We start from the raw sequence: 21,269 nt of genomic DNA, 5'->3' as shown, positions 1-21,269 counted from the left end.
CGGCAGTTATCTCGGCGGGTTAATTTTCCGGGTCAGATGGTCGAAGCGGGCGGGCACAGACCGCTTGGATAAATTCAATCAGAAGCAACAACCTAAGCAATCTCAACGCCACTGAAAACGATTGCGGACAAGTGTGTATTGAGTTGACCGCTACCCGAAAATCAACAAGGGCCCTCACCTGCCGCTAAAGCCAAGACCAGAATATCTACTCCAACAAATTGAAATTCAATTTTGTCAACTTTAAACTCTGAAGCAAACTGTATGTGAATAATCTTTGTCCACTTAGTAAAGTACTTGTTAAGCTTTAATATATAGAAAGGCGCTCGTAAAACGTAACAAGAATATGCGAAATCAGCGCTGTAGTTTTGTATTGTGTCGACTAACCCGCTGGTCTGCACTCATAATAATGTGATGCTGTGAATACAAGTGGTGGCCACCGTTTACTCCAGGCTGCGGGCAACAGTTTAAGTGAAACAGACAGCGAACCACTTAACCTTCGTCTCGTATTTAAAGGGAAGGCAATTCGTTGAACTCCGCCTGTGGCTCGTGAGTGTGATCGTTTGATGTAAAACAACCGATCTAATAGAAGTATACAAAATAAATCACTGATTTAGCATTAGTATTCGTTTAATTTTATTCACAAGTTTTGAGTGGAACAAATTAAAATTACTTTAACATTAACCTGACTTTTATAATTTGTTTATATCATTCCCGGCACTTCTAATGCTTTAGTTTATGTCAACCGACTTATTTTTTGCTAAATTACTAATAGTATACTAAGCCCGTACAGGTAGCTGCCTCCACCCAATCTATTTTTGACGCAAAATAGCCTGATATGTTCTGGTTTAAGACAGCCAAAATATAATTCTCTTGAATCATCGACCTCACGGCTTAAGGTGGTGTTTACAACATGCGTCACAGCTTTTCGAATATTTTACGCGAAACGCGTGGTTGTTTGGCGGAAGTAAAGATATGACGTTGGTATGGTACTTATCAGATTCGTGTAATATAGGTGAATACCTAAAAATATTTCTTAAAAGAGAACCTATTATAATTTTAAATTAAATCCATTATAGGAATTTCAATCTAGTAATATTCAAAGTTCTACGATGTTCGTGAGTGATAATTGAAGAGCTAATGGTAATGGATACCCTTAAGTGTCATCGTGCTATCCAGACGAGACGTCTCCCGATAAATCGACTCAATTATTTTGTTTAGAAAGCGTTCATTTGTCTCTGATCTTAATATGAGATTCATTCAGTCAATCGGAGCGTGCCCGCAATATTATGACTTGTTACATTTATATTATTACGGTATCGACTACATCATGTGTCATGTCGATTTGTCAACTTTAAGAATCGCACGATTCATTAAAACTTATGACATGATTCAGCTTAGTAAAATTAAATATGTAAGTTGATAACGATACAGAAAAAAACGCCTTCGATATTCGTTAAGACGCAACTTTGACTTTGCTCATCATACAAAGAAACATTAAACAAAATGGAAAATAAACTTCAAGAGACGTAAACAATAATGAAAGTGTTCGTTTAATTAGGAAACATTAAGAAATTTCATGAACCGTATGAAAGTTTGACTTTAATGATTCCTATCAAGTTTCGGGATAATTCACACAGCGTTAATCTTGAAACGCACACAGATTAGTTACGTAAGTTCACGAGAAAAATGCTTGATTTTTTTTTTTTAAAGCTATAAAGAATTGTTAGAAGCAGTAAAACGTAAAACCCTATCCAGTTCAATAAAAATATGTTAGTGTATATTTGCCTCACAGTGAGCGACCACCTACGTTATGGGTTTACGATTGTATTCGTGACAGACTGGCTCTATATTCCGCCGGTAATGGGAAGAAACATAATACATTCGACCATAACAACGGAATGATGCAACCTTGTAAATTTGGCACGACACGGATTTCCGGTGTTGGGAAATGACTATTACCGATTTGGACGGAAAATTGAATATTAGTAAATAATACGTGAATTGATCAAGATATATTTGTTACTTTGTATTTGGATTTGTATTTAACTACTACAAAACTCCAACATTAACTTACTTTTTTATTGCGCTTTCGTGATTTTCTAGCCCCTAGGCTCGAGACTCAAACGTTTGTTTCGAATGCTGAATCGCAATAGCTGCGTTTAATTTTTGCCACGAATAGACCACCAGGTTAACCTGAAGGATTTTCTTTTTCCTTTTTTTTTCCTTCTTCTTTCCTAGCTTCTTATTTTATATAGCCTACAACAGCCCGACTCCGTCCTTTTGACAGCAGCTTTCTCTGCGTTTAATACCAGCACATAGCGATAGCCAAACAGCTTTCACTAACGATATGACAACATAAAATAAGGCTACAATGAAAGTTAAATGTGCTTCAGAAGGAGTCGAATTAAGAATTAAAAAATAAATGTCCCGATCAGAGTACAGTACGAGTAATGGAGCGTTATGATCCTTGATAAATGTACAAATTTCACCTTAAATCGACAACTTTAACAATTTAATTTTGCGGTAGGCAGCAGCTTGGCTCTGCCCCTAGAATTACTGAAGTCCATGGGCGACGGAAACCACCCGCTATCAGGTGGACCGTATGCTCGTCTGCCTACAATGGCAATAAAAAATAAAATAAAAAATAATGAATTTTGATGCAAAACCGGCCTATCCATAGTTTCACCTATAGATAACAGATGACTTTGTAAGCATTATTTTTGCGTGTATTGTTTTTTTGCCTACTCAAATTCAAATTCATGAAAACTTAAATCTCATTGCTCCATAATAAGTATGGTAAGCTTAGGCCACTTTTGCGCTGACGGCCTCATATATCCTTCAACAGAAATTCTTTTGTCCACATTGAGATATAAATTACCATTCAAGTCCCAATTGTATTGCCATAAAGATATTTTCTACCTTACTACTTATTATATGTTTTAATACACTAGAATATTTAAAAGCCATTGCCTCAAAAGTATTTTGAAAAATCGAATACTCCCAACAATCATAACTCATTCGTATTAAATCGCTAATGAGTCTGCGGCTTGTCATACGAATTGGATATGACTTCATTAAGTAAAGGCCAAATAATAACGGCAGTTAAGCCGCTCGCATCAAATAGAATAACTGACAGTAGTGGTAATTCGTTCGCATAACGACCGGCTTCTGGCCAGTTCACGGGGTGGCTTTAAGCTAACTAATTTGGTTAATGTCAGTGATGGAAATTTGTGCCAGGAACGTTTTCGCCGGAGCTAATATATGGAACTGACTTGTCGGATTTTAGTCGGTAATGGGTTTCAACGTTTTGTAGGTTACATTCATTAATCTTGTCTAGTTATATAAGAGAAAGCAATTAAGTCCACACTATCTTACGTTATCAATGTTAGTTTTTCATTATGTTGATAATAATTGTAATCGCCTCTATTTATTTTACTGCATCATTAATGCTAAAAATTGTTACACGTATGTTAATTATTATCTCTAACAATTTTGGCCGTTAGATAAGATTATTGAGGGAATCTCAAGTATCAAAGTGGGTAGTGGCATTCAGTTTGTGATGTCTGGGACTAAACACAAAACGGTTCGCGATTTCGCTCACCGAACTAATGCAATAAAAACATTATTTTTGCTTTAAAATTTTACTTACAATACATTGCACGTTTATTTATCGACAGTATCGATTTAAATACATATTTAATTCATATGTTCAAACTACATATTATATTTACAAATTAAGTATACAAATGAGAAAAAAAAAACTCACACAGAAATACAGAAAGACGACTTTGTTCCATTTAAATGATTGTTAACTATGCCCACTGCCCATAAACATTTACAAAATAAATGCCTCCAAACACCTTGAAATATGAGTTCTAAGGTCTCAGTTTTTACAATACAATGGCTGCCCCACACTTCAAACCGAAACGCATTACCGCTTCACAGTGGAAACAGACAGGGTGGTAGTATCTACCCGTGTGGACTCACCTGACGTCCTACCCTCAGTAGTACTTTAGTGGTATCATACAATAAAACTATCCAGAAGGGACTACAAGAATACTAAAAACCGTCCAGTCAAACGCACTAACGAAAGATTAAAACTATAATGTGTATTTAGCTTATGCGGCATGTATTTAAGAAGACTAGTGGTCCCGCAGTAGTCGAAATTCGACTATAATTAATTGGAATTGTAAGTTTGTACACTATTATGATTGTATTTTATACTTCTATAATCACAAATTTCCCCAAGGCTACACTATAAATAATATTAATAAAGACAAACAATATTTAATCTATTCTCAATTTGACAACAGACGTCAAGAACAGAAGTTTGACAATAAATAGTAGGTATGCATGCGTGTGCGCGTCAAATACATGGTATGTAGTGTGTGTAATGTTTTGTTTATTGATTTAATGTATCTTTTATGCATTAGTTAAAAAAAAATTAGCATTGTGCACTTGTTCTCTATATTCTCTATACGTGTGGAAAATATCATACTCCTCCGTCCGCGCGATTTTCGTAAAAAGGGATACAAAGTTTTTGCTTCACGTATTAATATATAGATTAATATAACAAATTCCTTTTGAAATATTTCTCTTTCCGAACAAACGGATTTATGGATCGACTTTTTCGCTCTCAAAAATCATGAAAGTCATCTCAATAATGGCTGATGTTTGCTCGCACTCATTTCTAACTGTATTTAACAACTCAGATATGTTAATTACACAGTAAAGCGCATCGGAATACGAATATTGATTGATTGTACGGGCTCGCTCCTGCTATCCGTGTCAAGAGGAAAAACTGGATTTCAGAATACATCATAATATTTTACGCGCCAGTTCTTTACGATAAATAGATAAATGCGAACAAATCGGCCTTTTCGCAACACCGTTTACATTTCCACTTTTTCAATGTAAAAAAGGAAGTATTATCATTGCTCTAATTCTAAAACTAAGCTTCTTCTGTTGCTCCCCAAAATTCGTATATTAAGGAGCCAGGGTTACATACCTATGCAAAAAAGTGTAACTGGCAAGATACCTTACTGGTGGTAGGACCTCTTGAGAGTCCGCGCGGGTAGGTACCACCACCCTGCCTATTTCTGCCGTGAAGCAGTAATGCGCTTCGGTTTGAAGGGTGAGGCAGCCGTTGTAACTATACTTGAGACCTTAGGACTTATATCTCAAGGTGGGTGGCGCATTTTCGTTGTAGATGTCTATGGGCTCCAGTAACCACTTAACACCAAGTGGGCTGTGAGGTCGTCCAACCATCTAAGCAATAATTTTTTTTTATTAAATATCTTCATATGTTACGCCAGGTGGGGGAGGAAAGTCCTCGAATGGAGGCCACGGATGGGGACAAGGAGCGTGGGGCGTCCTCCAACCAGGTGGACTAACGACTTAGTGCGCACGGCGGGAAGTCGTTGGATACGGAAGGCGGAGGACCGCATTATGTGGAAGGCATTGGGGAAGGCCTATGTCCAGCAGTGGGCAGATAAAGGCTGATGATGATGATGATGATGATATGTCTAACATTTCAAAAAAGGTAGGGGATTTATACTACCTTAACCACTTAACATTAGATTGGTCGGTGAATTAACAACAAGAACACAAATTGTTAACATAGGTACATCGTCTTTTCGCATTAAAAGGGTACAATTTCCAAAAACATTCCAAATTAAGTTAATATTCAATCATTTGGTATCACCAGTATTTTTCTTATAAATACTGTCAAAAGAGCGTAGTTTAATTTTAGTGGGTTTTTTTTTTAGTTTACCTATGTTTTGACTACTATTAACAAAATTAATACATAATTTTATCTTACTTTAAAAGACAGATAATGTAACTGGTAAAAACTAAAAAATAAATGTTGTAAAAAATAAATGTAAAACACTCTCCTGTAGAATTTAGCAAGTTTTGAGATTATACAGTTTTAATGCGAGAAGACGACATGTGACATAATCACGAATACGAGCCTTCAAGCCGCAAGGTACACTTCAAATTCGTTTTTCTGAAACACAAGTTCGGGCATTGTTCAACCCTATTGTGCTCCTGTCAACGAACAGCCGAAACGCGGGCGCTTCAATCTTACGAAGAAATTCCGATAAGCCAAATGCAATTGTAACCCCATTCCATTAGTCGAAGTTCAATTACCGAGGCAAAAGGGGCCGTGAGTGCGACACTGGTTATTTGTTTCTCACGGTCACACCCGCCCACCGCACTACGTTCAGGCTTTTGTGCAAACGAGGAGTCTGCTTGTAAAACCTGTAATCCACCTAGCCGTGGACTGTTTGCTCTTGTTATATTTTAAGTCAACGATGCACTAGAGTGGCCCTCTCGAGCAATTTAGCCTCGAGATTTTTGTTTTTGTTTTCTTGGAATCCCATTTTGTATAATCGGTGTAAAGAATATTTTTTCTTGTCCTTATCGTCTGCCTGGCGTCAATCTACCTCGGGTTGTAGTGCCCTTGTTCTGATATAGAAATCGGGATAACGGATTACTCCGAGGGTATATCTTAATTAGGACACATACAAGTACATTGAGATCTCGACGAGAGTTCTCAATTTAATGGTTCGCTACTTTCATATTATGCTTTATTTCATTGCACATGACTGCTGCACAACAAATATGTCCCTAGTTCTGCCGTGAAGCAGTAATGCGTTTCGGTTTGAAGGGTGAGGCAGCCGTTGTGACTACACTTGAGACCTTAGAACTTGTATCTCAAGGTGGGTGGCGCATTTACGTTGTGAATGTCTATGGGCTCCAGTAACCACTTAACACTAGTTGGGCTGTGAGCTCGTCCACTCATCTAAGCAATAAAAAAACTCCAGGTGTCAAGGGACACCCGGATGGAACGAAGTTCCTTTCGATTAATTAGTGAAGGAATAGTAATTTTTTTTTAAGTTATAATAATAAATTACGGCATTATGAAGAAAAAAAAACAATACTATGAACTAAATTACTATTGTTGAAACGCTATCTCGAGAAACTGTACTCATTACGCGGACCAATCGGATACGAGCAATGTCACGCGATAAGCGCCTACACGTTGATTGGTCAGAATGACGGATCTAAAAAGTGTCGTGACAGCTTTTCGTAAGATCTTTTTCCGTCTAGCCCCCTTTCACAACGCGCGATAAGGAACTTCGTTCCAAAAATAATGATAATAATAATAACCGTGCAGACTCAACATTCACAAATATGAATCGGTCATAAGTAAAAACCTTCGCTGTACAGTTGACTAACCTCCGCGTTGACCATCTCCATATGAAGCAACATCGTCCATTACCACTATTGACACGTAATAAACGAGCCAATTGAAAATGCACAAGAGACCCGAATATAAAATGAAGTCATTACTATGTTTGACCTTGGTTTGCGTGTCGTGTGTGATCTCCGTAAGAGGACAACCACTTAGACCCACACTAAAGCATATTAATAAATTACGTTCCATCGCCAGAAGCCGTTAATGCATTCTTTAAGCACTTAAGTGAACAGTAATGATCATTCAATATAAATTCTGAATGACATCGTGAATAAAAATACCGAACGAAAGCGTTTCGAGACAATTCTCTGAAAAATCTTTTATACCAAAGAAATTCTTCTGAAGAACACTTTTAAGATGTCGGTATTTTATTTCAAAGTACTAGGTCACAATGCGGGTATTTACAAAGAACCATTGGAACGTTTTTTTAAGGTTAAAAATCCTTTGAACTCTCTTCGTGTCTTTTATTTTAAGTACATAACATAAAAACTATTCGACTTTATTACATTGCTGTTTTTAGTTTAGCTAAATTGCTATTGATCTAGTTTCAAAACTTATCGTGAATAAATAGATTAGTTTTCAGCTCACCTAGTATTAATTAGTATTAACCGGACCCTTTGAATTCAAACAAATACGGAGAGTACTTAATAGTAGGCAGCGGCTTGGCTCTGCCCCTGGCATTGCTGAGGTCCATGAGCGACGGTGACCACTTACCATCAGGTGGGCCGTATGCTCGTCTGCCTACAAAGGCAATAAAAAATATACAAAAATACACAGTACCATGGCTTATCCCGTTGCTTATCACGAATGACTACAGAAATATTTTATTTTGACGTTCTGATGTCTATGTGTTCCGATAAGCATTTAATACTAACACAGCCATAAGCTCGCCTACCATAAAAACCAATAAAATGTGTCCAGCTACAAAATATATTAGTGGTGACATTGTTGGTGCAACTTAATGAAATAATAAATAAATGTAATAAATCAAGTGTGTTTATAATATTACAGGTAGTTTTACTTTTGAAGGCAGGGAAGCAAACAATCCCCTTGAAAGTAAGAGGCCACTGTCATTTATCGCCTTCAAAAGCCCCAAAAATTCAGTCAAGCCGCTGTCATGTTTTTACTTGTAACAGTACAAAAGATAAAATGAAACTCAATGACAACATTGGAGACATCTTCAATGTTGATTGTAACAGTTTGTTATATCATGATTCTAATCTCTTGATAAAACTTATTTCAATGTCAGGAGATAATCAATACGAATATTTTTGAAAGAAACTCCTTTAACTAAAACCTAAAACTAAGTTCTTTGATTATAAATAATTATTATCTTTAGGAACAATAGAACGGATTTGATTTAACGTCAGTACATAACACGCTTCATTAGATCGAGGTATTTGTTAGCCGAACCAATATCGTCTTAATGTCTGCGGAGGCTGCGGGGTAATTATGACGTCAGTATCTCGCACACCCTTGTTGTCGGTTTCCTATATTTAATCTAGTATTGCTGTTTATCTTTTTATAACAAACGAATACACATATTGTAATTTCAGGTCGTTTACGAGTACATGAAATTCACAAAAGTATTCATTGAAACAACGACATTGAAAAGTTTTCAGGATTTTTTTTTTATTGCCTAGATATGTGGACGAGCTCACAGCCCACCTGATGTTAAGTGGTTACTGGAGCCCACAGACATCTACAACGTAAATGCGTCACCTACCTTGAGGTATAAGTTCTAAGGTCTCAAGTACAGTTACAACGGCTGCCCCATCCTTCAAACCGAAACGCATTACTGCTTCACGACAGAAATAGACGGGGTGGTGGTACCTACCCGTGCGGACTCACAAGAGGTCCTACCACCAGTAAACCACCAGTACCACCAGGAATTATATTCTGGCTGTATATATTTTATTTCTGTTACGGTTTTATTATTATTAGTGGCCCGCAGTAGTCGAAATTCGACTATAATCAAAATTGAAATTGTAAGTTTGTACACTATTATCATTGTATTTTATACTTCTATAATCACAAATTTCGCTAAGACTACACTATAGAAAAATATTAATAAAGACAAACAATATTTTTTAATTTAATCTCTTGTAACACCGATACTTTATAGGTCAATGAACACAGACGCCTAGACGTCAAGAACAAAAGTTTGAATAGTATGCATGTGTGTGTGCGTCAAATACATGGTAGTGTGTGTAATATTTTTTTTATTGATTTAATGTATTTTTAGGCATATTTAAAAAAATATTAACATTCTGCACTCCTCTATATTCTCTATAAGTGCGGGAAATTTTATACTCCTGCGTCTGCGTAATTTTCGTAAAAAGGGATACAAAGTTTTTCCTTCACGTATTAATATATAGATTTTATTATTATTAAAGTGAGAAAGAGCTAGAATTATTAACTCTTGAGCAGGTTTCGCTTGCTCCACGTTACGCCTGCACTAGCTGAAAAAAGAACATGTCATTCAGGATACATTTTTTTATCTGAATTGATTACATAAACAAACCTAATTAAATTTACAAGATTTTTTTTACATTGCACGTGCATAAACATAAGTAACAATTAAAAAGAACAAATGAAAGAAATTATATTTATTTGGCGTAACATAATTATTTAGTAACTAAATAGTCACAAAATTTATTTATCTACTGAAACATCACATTCGCACAAAAATAATGCGTACTTTTGTCACAAATCTAGATACACAATCTTAACAACGAAATAAATATTTTGTTACGTCGCGTCGGCGCGCGCAATTCGTCACGCGCTTAAAAACACTGATCTATTTTGCAAAACGTGACAAAAGAATTATAAGCTTTAATCGACAAGTATTATCCTTTTACCCTTCACTTTTGTGCCGCCAATCTGTATTTTCTCTATTTATTAACAGGTGAGCTGGAATATACCGCTTTTATCATTTGGTTCATTATTGCACGATCATTATTATTATTACTAGTTTTAAGATACTCCTGTAAAAAACTCTCCACGAGACAGGCAGTGCCTAGTGTGGAGAGTTTTTAGCAAACTGTTATGTGTAAATGTTTTCAAGGTTAATAAATAAATTATTATTATTATTATTATTATATTTTACTCGTTATACATTAAACAACACACAAACAACATTTTTTTCAAACACAAACAAACAAAAAACATTGATTTTACAAATCAGGACATAATGTTTAAGGCACTGGACTCATGACGTCTCCATGAACTGTCTTATCACTAGGGGGTCGTTTCATTAAGCCGACCCGGACCACATTAAACATAACGACTCAAACACCAGAGGACGTGAGCATTAAATGGTTTATTTAGTGAAATAAGAAACAAAAGTAACATCTATCTGGAATGGTTCTCAAAGAACAGGTAGTTGATTTAGATTTTTATATTTTAACCTTCCTCGTATAGTACTTAACTTTTTAATTTGTTAATAGATTTTTTTTTAAATACGCAATTCTAATGTGCATGTGCCCATACACCCATTTTGTTTTAGTGCAATAAATAGATTTTATACAGAGCTCCATGTACATAATATCTCGATGCAGAGCTCAGAAAAAAAAAACTAGTGGTAGGAAATAACAAAGGGAAAATCTTTCACCGATAGCTTGATGGTAGGAATGTTGTTGTTTGGAACATGTCTATATGTCTACAAGGTATTCTTAAAATTGTCATAAGCGGGTTTAATATATTCTATGATAGCTAAAGCCTGTTAAAATCTGCAGTTGTTCCCACTACTCTGCTACCCAAAAGTAATCACGCGTCCAGATCGTTGCATGGTTAATGCAAAAATATGACTATGATATGAGTAGATGCAGTCATCTGATTTTATTAGATCTTGTTATAACGCGCATGCCGCTACCTACCCTACAACGCGATGTCAAAGCTACTATTGCATTCCATTGCGGCTTAAAAATACAGGAGCAGATTTCCACTGCAGCTCGGCTGCTCGTCTATGGCAGTTAAGAAAAACAACAAACAATAATGCTCAAACTGGACAAACATGTTTCCCATTCAATTTACCTACAGGAGCCTTACAGAACGTACGTTTTCTTCATTCGAATTGAGGTCCCCTTGGATATTTATGTTATACATAATAATCATAGTGCTATGAGTCATGTTGTGAGAAGATCTCCGGTTTGAACGTGGGCGAGCCGGTCCTGCACGAAGGCGAACTAACAAATCATGTTTACCAACTTATGGCTTTTAAGGTGTGCGTATATTCTAGATCCGTACGTGATATACCTAACGACGGATCAATTTGCATCCAGCGTGGCAGAGTTAATTTATAAATTTGCGTAATTAGTGGTCGTGCGGCGTATTGTAAAACTTCACACGTAAGTGCCACTATCAATCAATATATAAAATGAGACTTCGACTTAATTTCTCATGATGGTTTGCGGAACTTACGTGGTAATATATAAGGGCTCCGATAGTCATTTAACTTCAACTTATAATCCGTAAAACGATATTACTCGAACGGAGATAGGTTACGTACAGATATTTACAACCGTTTTTACTATTTCTCCTGAAAAACAATTATAGGTTGTAGAGCGAACACAGGTATGCTCTCAGTCCAAATTGACAAAATCTCCACAACGCAAATATGTAAAATGTATTTGTTTTATACGACCGCTAAATCTGGATCAGCTAAGCTGCTTCTAACTTACTGAACACACACGCACGATAATTTTAAAGCCATATTGATCTAAAATTCATCTAATTAGATATTTAACTCATAATCTTTCATATCAACAATTAAAATAGCTAATACGAAGAATTGATTTATCTAAATTCAATTGCTAGGATACTGTACTAAATAGATTACTACAGTGTCGAACACAGGGTCACCCCGCGAATTACCGTGGTTGCCCCCGAGCCCCTAAAATAAATCGCCGCGTCGCCCGCCAAAACCGCCTCCGAGCTTCCGGCCCAGACATCAAAGCCTCGGCACCCTCTGCGTCGCAGGCTAAGCCAGCGTTCGTTCCGGCGGCGGTGCCCAGTGTCTCGGCCTGGGCAAAACCGCTGCCGTACACGAACACGGCTACAACTCCCTCCTCCGCGATTCGTCCCGCCCCCGCGACTCGTCCCTCTCCCGCGACTTGCCCTCCGACCGCGTCCGACAATCTCGCTTTAGCGATCGACTTCTTTCAGTCGATCAACTTTGAGCGCGTTAACGCTTTGGGCGACGCCATTCGCGCTGCCTCCACTGCACAACACTTTATCGCCGTTGTGCAGGAATACGCCGACGTATACGCGTCATTAAATACGTACGTCCTCCCCTCACTCCGCCGGTAATCAATGGCGTATATAAGTAGAATAAAGCCCCTATCCGTAACGATAGGATTTTTTAACGCTTACGGTCTCGCAAATCAACGTGATCAGGTTTCTGACTTTTTGCGTGACCACCAAATTGATATCTTTTTAGTGCAGGAGACCCTACTTAAGCCCGCGCGCCGTGACCCTAAAATCGCGAACTATAACATGGTCAGGAACGACAGGCTCTCTGCCCGTGGTGGTGGTACCGTCATTTACTATAGAAGAGCCCTGCATTGCGTCCCGCTCGATCCTCCCGCGCTCGCTAATATCGAAGCATCAGTGTGCCGAATCTCACTGACGGGACACGCGCCGATCGTTATCGCGTCCGTTTATCTTCCACCGGATAAGATCGTTCTAAGCAGTGATATCGAGGCGCTGCTCGGTATGGGGAGCTCTGTCATTCTGGCGGGCGACCTAAATTGTAAACACATCAGGTGGAACTCACACACCACAACCCCGAATGGCAGGCGGCTTGACGCGTTAGTCGATGATCTCGCCTTCGATATCGTCGCTCCGCTAACCCCGACTCACTACCCGCTAAATATCGCGCATCGCCCGGATATACTCGACATAGCGTTATTAAAAAACGTAACTCTGCGCTTACACTCGATCGAAGTAGTTTCAAAGTTAGATTCAGACCACCGTCCCGTCGTTATGAAGCTCGGTCGCGCTCCCGATTCCGTTCCCGTCACGAGGACTGTGGTGGATTGGCACACGCTGGGCATCAGCCTGGCTGAATCTGATCCACCATCGCTTCCGTTTAGTCCGGACTCTATCCCGTCTCCTCAGGATACCGCTGAAGCCATAGACATCGTAACGTCACACATCACCTCGACATTAGATAGGTCATCGAAGCAAGTTGTAGCGGAGGACTTCCTTCACCGCTTCAAATTGCCCGACGATATTAGGGAACTCCTTAGAGCTAAGAACGCCTCGATCCGTGCGTACGATAGGTATCCTACCGCGGAAAATCGTATTCGAATGCGTGCCCTACAACGCGACGTAAAGTCTCGCATCACCGAAGTCCGAGATGCCAGATGGTCTGATTTCTTAGAAGGACTCGCGCCCTCTCAAAGGTCTTACTACCGCTTAGCTCGTACTCTCAAATCGGATACGGTAGTAACTATGCCCCCCCTCGTAGGCCCCTCAGGCCGACTCGCGGCGTTCGATGATGACGAAAAAGCAGAGCTGCTGGCCGATACATTGCAAACCCAGTGCACGCCCAGCACTCAATCCGTGGACCCTGTTCATGTAGAATTAGTAGACAGTGAGGTAGAACGCAGAGCCTCCTTGCCACCCTCTGATGCGTTACCACCCGTCACCCCGATGGAAGTTAAAGACTTGATCAAAGACCTACGTCCTCGCAAGGCTCCCGGTTCCGACGGTATATCCAACCGCGTTATTAAACTTCTACCCGTCCAACTCATCGTGATGTTGGCATCTATTTTCAATGCCGCTATGGCGAACTGTATCTTTCCCGCGGTGTGGAAAGAAGCGGACGTTATCGGCATACATAAACCCGGTAAACCAAAAAATCATCCGACGAGCTACCGCCCGATTAGCCTCCTCATGTCTCTAGGCAAACTGTATGAGCGTCTGCTCTACAAACGCCTCAGAGACTTCGTCTCATCCAAGGGCATTCTTATCGATGAACAATTCGGATTCCGTACAAATCACTCATGCGTTCAACAGGTGCACCGCCTCACGGAGCACATTCTTGTGGGGCTTAATCGACCAAAACCGTTATACACGGGAGCTCTCTTCTTCGACGTCGCAAAAGCGTTCGACAAAGTCTGGCACAATGGTTTGATTTTCAAACTATTCAACATGGGCGTGCCGGATAGTCTCGTGCTCATCATACGGGACTTCTTGTCGAACCGCTCTTTTCGATATCGAGTCGAGGGAACCCGCTCCTCCCCACGACCTCTCACAGCTGGAGTCCCGCAAGGCTCTGTCCTCTCACCCCTCCTATTTAGCTTATTCGTCAACGATATTCCCCGGTCGCCGCCGACCCATTTAGCTTTATTCGCCGACGACACGACTGTTTACTATTCTAGTAGAAATAAGTCCCTAATCGCGAAGAAGCTTCAGAGCGCAGCCCTAGCCCTAGGACAGTGGTTCCGAAAATGGCGCATAGACATCAACCCAGCGAAAAGTACTGCGGTGCTATTTCAGAGGGGAAGCTCCACACGGATTTCCTCCCGGATTAGGAGGAGGAATCTCACACCCCCGATTACTCTCTTTAGACAACCCATACCCTGGGCCAGGAAGGTCAAGTACCTGGGCGTTACCCTGGATGCATCGATGACATTCCGCCCGCATATAAAATCAGTCCGTGACCGTGCCGCGTTTATTCTCGGTAGACTCTACCCCATGATCTGTAAGCGGAGTAAAATGTCCCTTCGGAACAAGGTGACACTTTACAAAACTTGCATAAGGCCCGTCATGACTTACGCGAGTGTGGTGTTCGCTCACGCGGCCCGCACACACATAGACACCCTCCAATCCCTACAATCCCGCTTTTGCAGGTTAGCTGTCGGGGCGCCGTGGTTCGTGAGGAACGTTGACCTACACGACGACCTGGGCCTCGAATCAATTCGGAAATACATGAAGTCAGCGTCGGAACGATACTTCGATAAGGCTATGCGTCATGATAATCGCCTTATCGTTGCCGCCGCTGACTACTCCCCGAATCCTGATCATGCAGGAGCCAGTCACCGTCGACGCCCTAGACACGTCCTTACGGATCCATCCGATCCAATAACCTTTGCATTAGATGCCTTCAGCTCTAATACTAGGGGCAGGCTTAGGGACCCCGGTAACCGTACTCGTCGAACTCGACAAAGAGGTCGACGTGCAACCTAACCCATGCATCAGCCCGCTGAGTTTCTCGCCGGATCTTCTCAGCGGGTCGCGATTCCGATCCGGTAGTAGATTCATTCGCGAAACAATTGCTCTTGAGTTGTTAGGTCTCCTTCGGAGGCGCTCGGGCAGTTGTTAGCAAATCCCACCCCTCTTGGCTGAGCCTTTGCTCGCCTACCTGTCCTGGTGAAACTGGAAAGGCCTTCGGGCCACCAGTAAACTTTCAATCATAAAAAAAAAAAAAAAAAAAAAAAAAGATTACTACATTCTGCTATTCTGTAAATAAACTTTTTAAGGAAATAGGAGATCGAAATATATTCAACAATCTCAGCTTACAGAAAACATCTCGAGTTTCCTGAAATGATTAAAGAACATTTTATAAACAACAGCACAAAGTAACAAGAAAGTGCTCAATAATTTTTTTCAGAGCCTTTCAATAACGATATATTTAACCTTCAACATTGTTTACTTTGAGCATTCATATGTATATTGAGAACGAGTATGGTAGCTTAGTAGAAAAATCATTCAGTTATTCTCAGTAGGTTTTTTGGTACATTACTTTAACACAAATTCATTCAAAATTGACAAGAAGTGACAATTTTCTCAACATAATATTACGTTACTTAATATTACTCTAATTTATTTGATAATAACTACAAAAAAACATGAATCTAATTCATATCTTATGACATAACCTGTTATCAGGTCTTGAAACCTTGAATTCGGTAATCTTATATTATACGATGTCACAACGATACAAGCTCAGTATTCTCGTGTTAGTGATTACAAAACAACTTGTGCAGAATGGAAAAAGAAAAGCAAAATGCGGGTATAATTTATGGAGAGCAAAATTTTTCGTTTCCGAATCACATGAATTATGGAAAATTTTTATTGGAGAGACTTTCGAAAGAAAAAGCAAAAGTGGCTTTGGTAAGCATTTGGTCATAAGTTATGAAAGATCGTCGAATTGCAAATCAAATAATGACTAATTCATGTTCTCAAGATCAATGGAGCTAGCGGAGAGAAATTGACATTTGGCGAAATGACACAGCAAATTGTAAATATAGCTTCTGCTATTAAACAACTTGGCATTGGGAAAGGCGATATAGTAGCTATTTGCAGTGAAAACAGAACAGAGTATCTGACTACAACTATAGCTGTGCTTTGTACAGGAGCTACGGTTACTTTCATAAACAGTGCATATAGCAAAAGTACGTATTAAATAAAGTAAAATAATCATGAAGTTTTAATTAATAAATTAAAGAATAATTTTCAGATGAATTCATTCATACAACTAAAATATCGAAACCCAAATACATCTTCCTGTCTCCAAGTGCTTACAAGGAGTTTTATGTAACTTTGAAGAAATTAAATATTGTGCAGAAATTCTTCCTATACGGAATATCTGACGACAAAGACGTCATCAGTTTTAGAGATCTTGCAACAAAATATACTCACTTTAATGACTTTAGACCAAAGGATTTCAATGGTGAGTTTAATTTTGACTACATTAATTATTTTCTTGTTAATACTGTTCGCGGATTTCTTTATTGGATTGCAATTCCAAAACACATATCGACGGCAAAGAGAATGATTTCATTGCTATCGATACTGAGCATAGGCAAAAGGTTTAGGTAAAAAAGGTTAAAAGGCAAAAGGTAGCACAAGTCCGGCCTCGCGTGGAGTACTGCTTCCATCTCTGAGCCGGGGCTCCCAAATACCAGCTTCTTCCATTTGACTCCATACACAAGAGGGCGTTCAAATTGTCGATAATATAATTCTCACGGATCGTTTGAAACCTCCGGGTCTGCGGAGGGACTTTAGTTCCCTCTGTATTTTGTACCGTATGTTCCATGGGGAGATCTCTGAGGAATTATTCGAGATGATACGTTATCTCGTTTTTACCATCGACCGCCCGCCACCGGAGTAAATTCATCCATACTACCTGGAGGCACTGTGGTCATCCACAGTGCGTTTCTAGAGGTATTTTTTGCCACGTACCATCCGGCTATGGAATGAGCTCCCCTCCACGGTGTTTCCCGAGCGCTATGACATGTCTTTCTTTAAACGAGGCTTGTGGAGACTATTAAGCGATAGACAGCGGCTTGGCTCTGCCCCTGACATTGCTGAAATCCATAGGCGATGGTAACCACTCACCATCAGGTGGGCCGTATGCTCGTCTGCCTTCAAGGGCAATAAAAAAAAAGGTTATGTTCAGTATCTAATCAGGACATAAATGAGCATAAGCTTTTGCCTGAATATGTTTTGCTAAAATATGTCCACATAGGCCTCCCTGAAGTTTCGCAATGGTTTCCATCGGGTTTTTACAAAACCCACATTAGATGAGCCTACTACATCACGCCTTACGGTGGAGAGATCAGGATACCATAGATCATTCAACTCCAATGTTGTTTTCAGGAACCGATAGTACATCAATAATTCTTTACTCTTCGGGAACAACTGGACTACCTAAAGGAGTGAAATTGACGCATCGTAACTTATTAGTCTCTGGATTACAAAAACCGTACGCATTTTTTTTCTTTAACCTCATTTATTTGAAATTTTGCTAATCACTAATTTTACTAAAATTTTAGATTTTGTCAAAAAGACTTGGTTATTTTAACTTTAGCACCATGGTGTAATACAGTGGGAATAATATTAACCTTATCATGTTTATCCAAGAACAGAACTGTTTTATACCTAAACAAATTCCAAGAAGATGTGTATCTACAGTGTATTGAGAAGTACAAGGTAATTACCGAGATTTTTTTTAATTGGACACACAAACACAAATGACTTTCCTCCGTTTCCTCGAAAGCTGTAAATATCAGGAGAGTCAGAATAAAATTAAAATAATAAAGGAGGATAATAATAAACCCCAAAAATATATTTGATTAATCGTGTACATTTTCAGGCTGGAATTCTACTAATGGTACCTCCTCTACTTGTTATTTTAACTAAATCTAAATTAATCGACAAATATGACGTGAGCTCTGTACAAATTATGTACTGTGGAGGAGCTCCTTTGGATTCATCAGTCATGACTAGCATTAAGAAAAGGTACTTTACAATAACTTGCAGCCTATACCTTAATAACTTTAATATCTTCTAATTCTTAGTGAGTTTTGTTTACTTAGTAATTAATTCCGCTAAAGTAGACCTCACTATAACTAAAATTCAATTCATTTACCAGATTCACCGGCTTAAAACATGTTCTTCAAGGGTATGGTATGACAGAAACCACAGGAGCATTAACTGAAGAAAGAGAGCACAGTAACAAGCTTGGCAGTGTAGGAAAAGTTGTGGAAGGAAATATAGTAAAGGTAAAAACTTAATATTTACATTAAGCCTATTATCTAATAACATGATCTTTTTTTCGTGGCTTTATACTACAGACTTAATATTATAATTTTCAGGTTGTTGATGTGGAAACACGAAAAACCTTAGGTCCTAATCAAAATGGTGAAATATGCGTCAAAGGTCCTGTATTGTTTGAAGATTACATTGGAAAAGATATAAATGAAGACTTAGATGAAGATGGATTTTATAAAACAGGAGATATTGCGTATTATGACAATGAAGGATACTTTTATATCGTTGATAGAATTAAAGAGCTGATCAAATACAAGGCTGGACAGGTAAATCAAATACTAGGCATCCAACAGTAACTTGTATTCAAACACGATCATACCGGATCAAAATACAGGAATTAATTCTAAGGAACCGTTACAAGTTTGAAAAAATATCTTGACAATATCGTTCTTTAATAAGTAAATTTCTCCCCAGTAAAAGTAATGAAAACGATCCGCCTTTGGGTTAGATTACATTCAAAATCACAAGATGGTTCATATATTTAGTTTTTAACTGATGATACTCTAGATACTTTGTTTATTATAGCCCTGAAAGTCTTGAAATATCTTAATGGATTTATTCCTTTCTTTTCTTCTTCTTCTCTTTTGATTGTTTTATCTTCGCTCAACATAAGGAAAAAGCAGTATTGATAATTAAATTGAGATAGTACAAAGGTTAATTTTTTTTTTCTTTTTTTTTTAAGTCATAGCAACGTGTGTGTCGTATTCTCTAAAAAAATTCTGTTTAGTTGAATATTATATCTCATGAGCTCATTTAACGTCTACAAAACAAAAACGCTAATTCTGAAAAACTATCAACTTTACACAATTATCGTAATATCGTCATGAAATCATTCGTCAAGTTGACACTTGACAATTTTCAAATTCAAAATTTAATTTTATTGGATATACACTACAGTGAAAGTTGTAAAACTTGCAGGTTGCACCATCAGAGCTTGAAGCAATATTATTGCAGCATGACGCTGTTCAAGATGTTGGAGTCGCAGGGGCACCAGACCCTCTTGTTGGAGAATTGCCTACAGCATTTGTAGTCAAAAAACCAAATTCTAAAGTTACTGAAAAAGAATTGATTGATTTCGTGGCTGCGAGGGTAAATGAATTTTACTTTCATGGCTATATAATTGTTATAAATGTTCTAAAATGTTATTGTGAATAGCTTGGTTGGTATCACTTTGTGTAACATACTCCGCAATCATATAGCACTAGATTGCCCACAAGCTTGCTTACCCCATCGATAGTTATCCGTATGTCATAATAACTATTCGTAAGTGATAAACATTGAGAATTTCGCGATAATATGTTATTGTAACTAAATATTATTATCAATTTGGCAGTAAATAGATTAGATTTATCAACAATTGAAACCTGCGATAGGTCAAAAGATATGTCGTATCTTAAATAGATACTTTACACAATCTATTCAATTTTATTATCGCCACCCGCGTACTTCATACATAACAAACGAAAATTAAAGTAACTTCAATATTAATAAAATAATATTTTTGCAAACTCATGCATTTAATTCTAAAAGTGACTATAATATTTCTTTCATATTCAACCAATTGTCTTTAATGAAGGTAATATTTACTCGTAATTCACGTACAGATTTCTTGAAATGTTTTGGTTCTTAAAATGAATATTATAAACATAAAAATGACTTCACGATTTTATTATTGTTCCCATTCAAACATAGATCTATCTATCTGAACAAAACTAGAAAGATAGATTGATAGAAACGGCCATCTTACCAGAATGATGGAGATTTGTTTCAATGTTTTCCATGTTTTCAATCACTTTTACTGCAAAATTTAATTATTATAATGATTTAAAAAACCTTCTTTTTTAGGTTTCCTCGTGGAAACAGTTGCGTGGTGGAGTCAGATTCGTAAACGAGATACCAAAGACCGGCAGCGGAAAAATATTGCGACGCATACTGCGCGATTCATTAACCAAACCTCCAGCAAGCAAACTTTGATCTTTTGAACTACTTGCCCAAAATTTGAGTAAATTTTACTTAATTTAATAATCCAAATCAAATTCAATGGATAGGTATTAGAATTTATGTTTATTTCATACATACGAGGAACAATTTCAAACAGTATTACTGTACTTAAGATTTGATTGGTGGAAAGTTTATCAAGTTCTATTAGATATTAGGTAACAGAATTTTATAGCATAAGAGTAAAATTCATGCCATATAATTCGATTAAACATAACCTTAAATTACCAGGGAATCAAATACACATGTGCATTTAGCATCTATCATAGAAAGTAACTAATGAAGAAGCATGTGCAATAGAAGTTGCGTGTATGGAACAATGCCAATCAATCCCCGTTATACCTGTATTTTTTACTTAGTCGTAATTTCAAATTGTTTTTTTTATTGCTTGTTAATTTTTGGTGACAGTAAATACTCTTTACATAATATCAATTAGCTTTTCAAT

At 38.1% G+C, this 21,269-nt stretch overlaps 3 protein-coding genes across 6 annotated transcripts in view; 2 read left to right on the top strand and 1 right to left on the bottom strand.

The window, feature by feature from the left end:
• LOC101738942 (luciferin sulfotransferase) overlaps positions 1 to 21,269 on the top strand; it is a 343,088-nt gene that overhangs the window by 261,082 nt on the left and 60,737 nt on the right. The gene's annotated exons all lie outside the window — the stretch shown is intronic.
• Positions 1 to 21,269, bottom strand: part of LOC101738670 (agrin) — a 182,069-nt gene that overhangs the window by 151,843 nt on the left and 8,957 nt on the right. The window lies entirely within an intron of this gene.
• On the top strand, positions 16,219 to 21,252 carry LOC100852387 (luciferin 4-monooxygenase). Its single transcript, NM_001252671.1, is given in 10 exon segments — positions 16,219 to 16,384; positions 16,458 to 16,665; positions 16,731 to 16,943; positions 17,873 to 17,978; positions 18,049 to 18,205; positions 18,369 to 18,514; positions 18,648 to 18,777; positions 18,871 to 19,092; positions 19,745 to 19,915; positions 20,672 to 21,252. Coding segments are annotated over 10 exon segments (1,608 nt in total). The 5' UTR covers positions 16,219 to 16,258; the 3' UTR covers positions 20,801 to 21,252.

The sequence above is a fragment of the Bombyx mori genome, chromosome 5 (genome assembly GCF_030269925.1).
Source record: "Bombyx mori chromosome 5, ASM3026992v2".
NCBI lineage: Eukaryota > Metazoa > Arthropoda > Insecta > Lepidoptera > Bombycidae > Bombyx > Bombyx mori.
The sequence above is the reverse complement of the archived record's forward strand: the minus strand, read 5'-3'. Positions and strand labels throughout refer to the sequence as shown.